A 10,766-nucleotide genomic window follows, 5' to 3' on the forward strand; every position below is an offset into this window, starting at 1 on the left:
ATTAGCGTTCTCTTTTATTGTGAGAAATTTGAAAGGTGTGCGTCCTTCAACACAGAAGATATTGGAAAATGTTTTTTCTCAAGGTAAAATGTTCATTTCACAATGTCCCTTCCACAACAAATAGGTTACCATCCTTTCCTGACTGTTAAACTTGATGTATACCATTGAAAACGTTACTCTGTGCTCTAAGAATAGACATAGATTATGACATTGTGCCATGCAAGGTTTTTTAACACACTGTCTCAACTGGATTGGTGTTATATTGCTTTGCATGCTGTTTAGTTGTATTGTGATAATATGATCCATGTGAAAAACATGTTATGGAACTTATGTTTTTAAAAATATATTTGTGATTCTTTCAACTGTTTATTAGTATTGGACATATGTTTTCTGAAATTAATATTAAAAGGATTTGATTAGTATTTTTAAAAATATGATGATAAAGTGGGTACAATTGATACATCATGTTGTTATATGCAATAACAGTTAAATCACAGAAAATTAAATCAATATTTATAGGTTATATGTAAATGTACTACCAGTACACTTACAGCAGGGATGTCAAACTCAATTCCTGGAGGGCCGCAGCCCTGCACAGTTTAGTTTCAGCCCTGCTTCAACACACTTAAGCTACGGTCACACCGGGCTTTGTGTGTGCGAAATTCTGTTGTGCAGCGCTGCGAAAAGGGGCGGGATTAAACAAGATAATTAGACATTTAAAAAAGCCAGCGATTGCTCCATGATTTAAATTTCTGTCCAGAGAGGTCCTGTTTTGATCCTAGATGGTTTCATGCAGTCAAGTGATGCGATTTTGCAGGTCAGAGTTCACCAAGCTTGAACTTTGCCACGCAGCAACCTGCGAAATTTGATGCATGACCCTGCGTTTCCGGTCTGACGCATTTGCGTGCGTATGAATGGAAGTCTATGGGAGGAAAAGCCCAGTGTGACCGCAGCTTTACCTGTAGGTTTCAAACACGACTGAAAGACTTAATTAGTTTGATCAGCTGTGTATAATTAAGGTTGGAACTAAACTGTGCAGGTCTGCGGCCCTCCAGGAATTGAGTTTGACATCCCTGACTTACAGGCTAAGGGATAGGCTTATATAATAAACAAGTATACTGCCTGTAAAAGAAAAAAACCTCTGTGCTTAATGTAATGATGTTAGAAATATCTAATATCAATAAAACAATTATTTAAAAAATGCACAACTCCAAATGAATACGTTTACAATACATATTTAGCCAGCTTTAGAGCATTAATAAATGGTATCTCAACTTTATCAGGCTACTGTTTCAACTGTATTGTACAAAAATCCACCTTATGTTTATGAGCTAATTGTGGAAAATATAAACTACTTATGGCTATCATCTATATCAGGGGTGTCCAAATTCAGTCCTGGAGGGCCAGTGTCCTGCATAGTTTAGCTCCAACTTCTTTCAACACACCTGCCTGGAAGTTTCTAGTGTACCTAGAAAGAGCTCAATTAAACACACCTGAACCAGCTAATCAAGGTTTGAACTAAAATATGCAGGACACCAGCCCTCCAGGACCGAGTTTGGACACCCCTGATCTATATGTAATATTTTAGTATACAATCAAAAGAAATGTCAAAATTATTAACTTAAATTCAGCCTCTAGTTTTTGTGATTAAGAAAGCAAAAAGAGAGGAGAAACCAATCATTCTCAAGTCTACTGGTTTTTATTAAAACAATTAAAAACAAACAAACTAAAGACGTTAAATTCAGTGATTATTGTCCATGCTGAAATAGCACAACGTTCAATGTGAAATCTTTTTTTTTTTATTGTATTTGCTGAACTTTCCAATCAAATGCATAACAAATCTTACAATAGGAAATTCACATTTTAGCATAAAATCTGTAAGCAAAATTACAAAAAGAAAAAAGGAAAGAAAAAAACAAATAAAGAACAAGAGTGGGTATATAAAACAATTGCCATAGAAAAGACGGGTTTAGTTTTTGGAGTGTTTTCACAGTTCTGGTTGCTTTAAGAGTTAAAAGTCCTTTAAGAGTTTCAAAATACATTTTTAAACCAGCCTTGAAATGGAAGATGTTTGACTTCCTCTCTGACTATTTACACTTGTGTAGATGAAACTCCTAATACTATCAAAAGATTTAACATAAACAGGAGATTCTTATCTATATATTTTTTAACGTAAAATATGACATCTCTTTTCTTCATATTAATTCTATGACCACTGAGTATGTTCAATAGACATTCAACATCAAACCAGACATACATACTATCAAAAAATAAATGCATAACAGTCTCAACATCCATTCAGCAAAAACACAAGATTCAGAAGATCAACTTTATATCTCTTGAGAAACTGGTTGGTTAGATATATTTTATGTATAATTTTAAAGTAGATTTCACTGACTTTATTAGGGACACAATATTTGTTGTTATGAGTCCAGATCAAGTTCCAGTTGATATTCTGAAATTGATTATCCCAAAAGTACTTGTGTCTAAAAGTTGCAGGATATTGAATCAGACTTCTAAGAAATTTATTATTACATTTTCTATCTGTGATATGAACACCATCTAATGAAATCTCATTTTTAACTGTTTATTTGGTTCACTGTAACCCTGCAAAAGCCTCGCCAAGCCTGCTGGTATTTCATCAATTCTTTGATTTATTTTCGGCTTAGTCCCTTTACTACTCTGAGGTCGCCACAAGGGAATGAACTGCCAACTTATCCAGCATGTGTTTTACACACCGGATGCCCTTCCAGCTGCAACCCATCACTGGGAAGCATCCATGACTCATACACATACACATCGGACAATTGAGCCTATTCACCTGTACCGCATGCCTTTGGAATGGTAGGGGAACCTGGAGGAAACCCACGCCAACATAGGATGAACTTGCAAACTCCACACAGAAACGCCAACTGACCCAGCCGAGGCTCGAACCAGCGACATTCTTGCTGTGAGGCAATCGTGTTACCCACTGCGCCACCGTGAGGCCCTATTGCATCAATCACTATGCTATAATCTCGTTGAGACACTGTAAAACTAAACTTCTCTAAAAATTCAGTACAAGTCAGTAAATACCCCTCATCGTTTAATAACTGAGACCAATAGAATATCTTTTTTAACCCAATTATCATAGAAAATTGATTTGTTCTTATATTTGACAGTTTTATTATTCCATATAATTTGTTTATGGAGAGAAAAATTGTGTTTGTATAGAAGAATCCAACATAAAAGAGCCTGCCTATGAAAATTAGATAACTGAATGGGGAGTTATTCATGTTCAATCTCCTATGGTAATCTCAGAGCAGCCACGACGTTGCACTGGGTTGCAACTACAACGTAGAGCAGGGGTTCCCAAACTTTTCAGCCTGCGACCCCCAAAATGATAATGCCAGTGACTCGCGACCCCCAATATCCTCTGAGGTGGTTATAAATACAGTGGTTATAATGCAATGGCGCACACACACACCAATAGACCCAAGTCTATTCTTCGATAAATTTTTTTAATGTATGTCAGTGCTGTTAATGTGCCAGAAAGTTTAACCTGGTGTTATAGAATCAATCTGCTGCTATTGCTGTGTCTTTAATATAATGTAATTACCCCAGGGGTCGCAATCCAATAGAACTAGCAACTATAACCTACTATAGTAACTATATGGTAACCATGTAGTATATAGTAACTATAAATGACTATTTTTTTCTCTTCAGTAGGTTATGGATAAATATGGTAATTCTTATGGTTTAATAAAAATAAATAAATTTTTGGAAATCACCAGGCGACCCCCCTTCATAGTCCCGCGACCCCTCTGGGGGTCCCGACCCCCACTTTGAGAACCACTGACGTAGAGTCAAAGAAGTGCTCGACATCACCCCCAATGGGAGGAGCATGTCAAGTTAACTAAGGAAAGGAGGAGCGTTTTGAGGTCAAAAGATAAACAGAAAGTGGACTGAATAAAGACAGCAGACGTCAAGAAGAAACGCAGGCGCCGGAAACAGTGAAGACATGAGCACTGAAGGAAATCAGAGCACGGGAGGAGAAGCAGCCGTGGACACAAAACCCAGCCGTCCTGGATGGAAGGTAAGAGCATGTCGAGAGGTTTATTTATCTTTCTGAATTCTAAAGCTTCTTGTTGTAAGATACTTATAAATAGTCGTCTTTTGATAATGAAGATATTTAACATGGAAAGCAGTGTCAAAGTCCAATAAATAGCTTGTAAAATTATCGATTTGCCATTGAATGTTTGCTTAGACCAACGTTCATGTGGTTAATTACATGATAGTAACCAGATGTTCACTGAGGCTTGTATATCTGCTCTTAGTGTTTACACAAAGTAAGGAAACTGAAGTTTATGTTTAGAAGTGTGCTTGAAAAGTAGATTATCTTTCCAAGGCAGCAAGTTAGTTTTGAAAGTATCATGTGGTGAATGTTTAACTTACAGAATAGCTCTATGAATCAAAAAGTCTTTACAAGTGTTTCCATTAGAAGAAAAGTCGGTGATACTTTTCTCCAAACTTTTGTTTTTACAGCAATTTCAGTGCCCTATAGCTGATCCACGCTTTCCCAGAGAAGATGTGAAGCAGATATGGATGGAATGCCAGCATGATAGCTTCTGGTATCGAGGTAAAGAGACACTTGAACTTATTTACTAACACATATAGCGAGTGCACTGAAAAAAAGTGTAAATGCGCTTAATGTTTACTCTCATGTCATTGAAAAAATTCTGCAAAATTTTTTACCTGTAAAACACTAAACATATTTATTAAAAATCTATTTTGGCTTCCACTGATCTCCATCCCATGATAAACATACTATAGCAGTCTATAGTAAATATTGTAGTATATATATAATCTATAGTAAAATCTATGAACCGTAGTAAAGTGTTTTATACTGTATATATTATAGTATTTACAACTCTTTGTTAATGAATGCTGCAGCTTACTGTAGTATCATGAACTAATATACTGTAATAAATACTCTTTTTTTTTACCTTGTTTTTTGCTACAGTGAACAGTGGTATAGCATGATAAAGCCTATAGTGAATAGAAAACTTAGAACAGCATTGGGTAATTTGTTTAGAATAATATAATTGTTGTATTACCACAGCTATTAGACTTAAAGTACTTTACTATAGTATGATTTTGAAAAAAAATGCTCTAAAATTACTATAGGTTACAACAGATTTTTTTTTTCATTTGGCATCGTTTTGTTGGTTGAGTGATCCTCTTATAATTTTTGGTCCCACTTTATATTAAGTGTCCTTAACTACTATGTACTTACACTGAAATTAATAATTCGTTACAATGTACTTATTGTGTAAATACATGTATTTACTGTGTAGTTATACTTGATTAAATACCTGTATGTAGTTACATCTGTAAATAAATTCTGTAATTACATTTGTAAATACACTGTTGACCATCCCTTACACTTTAACCCACCCTTAAACCTACCCATACCACCAAACCTGTCCATAACCCTACCCCTATCCCAACTCAAGAGCACCAATAGTTCTCAAGTACATTATGAACACAGTAAGTGCATTGTATTTTTTGATGCAAGGACATAGTAGTTAAGGACACTTAATATAAAGTGGAACCAATTTTTTGAGTGAACTTTTCCCCCTTTAAAACTCTGTAAGTACAATACACAGAGAGCTTCTCCTCTGAATGATATTCACAGGTTGTTTGCTTTGGTGAAAAGGGATTTGACATGTGTGTGCACGTATTTTCAAGAATGTTCTTCCAAAAAAGGACTTATGGATTTATTATCCACAGCTTATGTTTTGACATGGCTGGAAGTTGGTTTAACCACAGCACTGCTTGTGTTGGGGAAACATAAGCCTCATGTTATCTGCCAGTTGTTTGGCGTTGACAGTGATCTGGGATACAGTTGTCTAAAGTAGCCTGTTATTTGGTATTGGATGGTAAAATGTTTAAGGTTTAAGATACTCTCACTCACTCAATAACTCACTCACTCTCCTTTGGCTTAGTCCCTGCTGTATCAGGGGTCGCTACAGTGGAATGAACTGCTGATTTAAGATACTGAATGATAATTTTTCAAGACTATTTTGTACAGCCAGCCTATTTGTAGTAAGGGTGGGGATCATTTCTGATGTTAGAACCTCTGTAAGTTATTAGAATGGTTGAAGTGTCCTGTGGATTGCCTCATTTTGAAGTGAAGTGCCTCCCTTACTGATCATTTATGTACTTGCATTGAGTGTTGATCTTTGGATCTGAATTTACCAAAACTAAATTAAGCGTTGGTGCTGTTTGGCATTTAGAGGAATGTTTAGATGCGGATTTGAAGTTGTGTGTATTTTTTTTAAGCTCTGATCTGTTGATATCTTCACAGCTCTTCCTCTCTCTGCCGGCAGTGTGGCTGTGACTGGTGGTCTCATATACAGTGGTAAGATATAGTTTAAAATATTTAGAAAACTTTCATTTTACAAAGCTGTTGGGTTTTAACTCCACAGAGTTCAGGGCCAGTTAGTGCAGTTTTGTTTCAGATGATGCAACAGATTGTAATGTGTAACACGTGCAACAATCAGGGTTATTATAGCCACCAAGGCAAGATTTGCAATATTTATTTTACTATACTTTATGTATATAAGTAACTCCCCTTGAAATGATTATCTGAAAAGTATAATATAAACAATGTAGAATCATTAAATAAAAATGGAAGATCCGAAAATATAGATTAAAAAACAATAGTGTTTTATCAGTGCAATTACATAATGTTGTGATTTTTAATTAATTTGTTGCAAATTGATCACTTATTAAAATGAAGAAATATCCTCAAAATAAATGTAAAGTCATTTACAAGATGTAGCTTTAGAAAGATTTTCTTATCTAACATAGAATTTATTACTTTTATTTTTTTCTAAATTGTAATTTAGATATATTTACAGACCATTTATTGCAGCTCCAAAACTATTTTTTACCAATACTCATCATGTTCTGAAAGAAAATGCAGATTTTAAATGGTGAGTAAGTGACAGGCTCAGTTCTTTCTTTCTTTTTTTACACACAGACGCATGCACACAGAGTTTAGAACTCACAATAAAGAGATTTATTAGTTATTGTTAAAATTCAGTTTTCCTGTGGAGAAAATTAATGAAATACCTCAGAAACCTAACTGTTTTGGTATACATGTATTAATTATGAAATGATTATGCAAAATACGTGAAACTTCACAACAGTCACAATCAATCTAGAGCTCATTCAGAAAGAAAAAAAAACTGCATCAGGAAAGGCAGTGTGAACAGCCTTTAAACGCTTTTATCACTGACTTTATTTTAATAAATTGAAAACTGATCATTCAGTTTATATTTTACCTCTTGTTTTACAGGTGTCTGGAAACAGTCCAAGCGATTTGGGTATTTCCCTAAACTGATTTGTAAGTCACTGTTTTGAATAATAATGTAAATTCTCACACAACATTATTATGTAAACTTTGTATTTTTCCTGTATTGTAGTACACAATTGGATTACAAATCCATCAGTGCATTTTCTTTTGCAGTGGCGGGTATTGTGGGTTTTGCAGTAGGCAAAGCTTCTTATATCGGGACCTGCAGAGAGAAGTTCAACAACAAACTGGGACCAGAGTTCACAAAAGCTTTTGGCGGCCCTGGCTTTGGACCTGGTGGCTTTAGACCTGGGCATAAGTAAGTATCCAAATGTGTTGGTTATTCGTGAAATAATTGCATGCAGAGAACTGATTATTTTTGGTTGCTTAAATATCTATTACACATTCAACAGCCATTGCATCCATGTTTGTGAAAAGTGCAAGCAACAAGAAGCACAGGCTGCAACAGTACCTGATGCACCCACTCAGAGCTGAGGTAAAAAACACAAGCACACCCAAACACACCCATTTACATCAACACAGAAGAGCTACATGGCCCACATCAATCAGCACCTGCTCACTAAACCAACCCCCCCCCCCCCCCCCCTTTCAGTCTCACACACAATCCACTAGTCATTTTACACCCACCACATCCACTCCCTCTGTTCATTTACATTCGAAAGTACACTCACCAGCACTTTGATTACATTATAAGCCACACCCATTTCTGTTCATTTGCATTCTAAACCACACCAATTACTACTATTGATACATTCTAAACCACACACACCTTCACTGTCCGTTTGAATTTACAAACATTTACATTTACATATACAATCCACATCCAACAGATTCTATATTTGCATTCTTCTAAACCCTGCCCATCAGTTACTAGTTATTTACATTCTAACACACACTACTCTTACATTCTCATATACACACACACCAGTCAAAATTCACTTTAATTCTAAACCACACCCATCAATCAGAATCAGAATCAGAATCAGAATCGGTTTTATTGCCAAGTGTGCTTCACACACACAAGGAATTTGTTTTGGCTACAGAAGCTTCCAGTGTACATAAAGTGACAAGTGACAACACAAAATAAATCTGAAAAAATAAGATAATAATAATAAAAAAATGATGAACATTAAACAGATGCGGTTAGTGAAGAAACCTGGATGTTGAGTTGTATGTACAGATTGTTATAAATATACAGGTTATAAGGTGCTGTGTACAAGTGCGAGTGTAGAAAGTATTGCATTGTATATTGATATAAGGTGCTGTGTACAAGTGCGTATGAGAAAGTATTGCACATATTTATTGCACAGTAGGGGAATATTTAACTGTTCATAAGGTAGACAGCCTGAGGAAAGAAACTTTTCCTGTGTCTGGCTGTTTTTGTGCTCGGTGCTCTGAAGCGCCGACCAGACGGTAACAGTTCGAACAGGTAGTGTGCTGGGTGTGAGGCGTCCAGAGTGATTTTGCGAGCCCTTTTACTCACTCTGGAAGAGTACAGTTCTTGAAGTGTAGGAAGGGTAGTGCCAGTGATTCGTTCAGCAGTCCGGACTATTCGCTGTAGTCTACGGAGGTCAGTTTTGGCAGCTGAGCCGAACCAGACGGTGATTGAAGTGCAGAGGATGGATTGGATGACAGCTGAGTAGAACTGTACGAGCAGCTCCTGTGGCAGGTTGAACTTCCTCAGCTGACGAAGGAAGTACAGTCTCTGCTGGGCTTTCTTCACAATAGAGTCTATATGAGTGTCCCACTTCAGATCCTGAGAGATGGTGGTGCCCAGGAACCTGAATGACTCTACTGCAGCCACAGTGCTGTTCATGATGGTGAGTGGGGGGAGTGCAGGGGGGTTTCTCCTGAAGTCCACTATCATCTCCACTGTTTTGAGCGTGTTCAGCTCCAGGTTGTTGTATCTGCACCATAACGCCAGCCGCTCCACCTCCTGTCTGTATGCAGACTCGTCACCGTTCTGGATGAGGCCGATAACAGTAGTGTCGTCTGCAAACTTAATGAGTTTGATGGAGGGGTCTTTTGCAGTGCAGTCGTTGGTGTACAGGGAGAAGAGCAGTGGAGAAAGAACACATCCCTGGGGGGCACCAGTGCTGATGGTGCGGCTGTCGGATGTGATTTTGCCCATTCTGACTAGCTGCTGTCTATCTGTCAGAAAGCTGGTGATCCATTGACAGACAGAGCTAGGAACAGAGAGCTGGGCCAGTTTGTACTCAAGCAGTGATGGGACGATGGTGTTAAAGGCAGAACTGAAGTCCACAAACAGAATCCTTGCGTAGTTCCCTGGTTTGTCCAGATGTTGTAGGGTATAATGCAGTCCCATGTTGACTGCATCATCCACAGACCGGTTTGCTCTATAGGCGAACTGCAGGGGGTCCAGCAGGGGTCCAGTGATGTCCTTCAGATATGCTAGCACCAGTCTTTCGAATGACTTCATGGCCACAGATGTTAAGGCCACAGGTCTGTAGTCATTGAGTCCTGTGATCTTTGGCTTCTTTGGGATTGGGATGATGGTGGAGCGCTTAAAGCAGGATGGAACTTTGCGCTGTTCCAGTGATCTATTGAAGATATGGGAGAAAATGGGAGCCAGCTGGTCAGCGCAGGTTCTCAGACAGGCTGGTGAGACACCATCTGGCCCTGGTGCTTTCCTTCTCTTCTGTTTACTGAAGATCTGACGCACATTTTCCTCACTGATCTGAAGAGCAGGGGGGGAGAGGAAGATGGCTGGAGGTGTTGATGGCTGTGTAGGGCGATGGTCCGGGCTGTGTTGATGTGGTGTTGATGGCTGTGTAGGGAGATGGTCCGGGCTGTGTTGATGTGGTATTGATGGCCGTGTAGGGCGATGGTCCGGGCTGTGTTGATGTGGTGTTGATGGCTGTGTAGGGAGATGGTCCGGGCGGGTGTGAGGTGTCTGGTCATAGGTGTCAAACCTACAGTAGAACATATTCAGCTCGTTTGCAATATGTTTATTGCTGTCGATACTGGGGGACGGTGTCTTGTAATTAGTGAAATCTTTTAAGCCTCTCCACACTGATGCAGGGTCGTTAGCTGAAAACTGGTTTTGCAGCTTTTTGGCATACTATTGATTTTCATTTTTAACCACACATACTCACTTAATTTACATCTACACACACACACACACTACATTTACAACTACACTCACTACTACTCCATTGCATTCTAAACCAAACTCACAGGCTGCTATTAATTTGAATCCTAACCACACCTATTTAAACAGCTTATATGGCTTATGTGTAAAAGGACATTGTACTATGTAATTAAGACTAAAGGTAATTCTTTTTCTTTCTTTTTCTCGCAGGGTCTTGAGTTTCAGCAGGAAGCCACTTATTAAATCCATGTAATTTTTTTTTATAATAAAACAAACTGATTAAAGACTGAA

The 10,766-nt window shown here is 37.9% G+C and overlaps 1 protein-coding gene across 1 annotated transcript; it reads left to right on the forward strand.

Moving 5' to 3' along the window:
* Positions 1 to 3,932: 3,932 nt before the first annotated feature.
* ociad2 (OCIA domain containing 2) lies at positions 3,933 to 10,766 on the forward strand. The gene is made up of 7 exons (XM_056481331.1): positions 3,933 to 4,075; positions 4,525 to 4,618; positions 6,350 to 6,403; positions 7,346 to 7,393; positions 7,517 to 7,661; positions 7,756 to 7,838; positions 10,686 to 10,766. The coding sequence occupies exons 1-6, from the start codon at positions 4,001 to 4,003 to the stop codon at positions 7,835 to 7,837; spliced, it is 498 nt and encodes a 165-aa protein (XP_056337306.1). The 5' UTR covers positions 3,933 to 4,000; the 3' UTR covers position 7,838; positions 10,686 to 10,766.

The sequence above is a fragment of the Danio aesculapii genome, chromosome 20 (assembly GCF_903798145.1).
Source record: "Danio aesculapii chromosome 20, fDanAes4.1, whole genome shotgun sequence".
NCBI classification, from domain to species: Eukaryota; Metazoa; Chordata; class Actinopteri; order Cypriniformes; family Danionidae; genus Danio; species Danio aesculapii.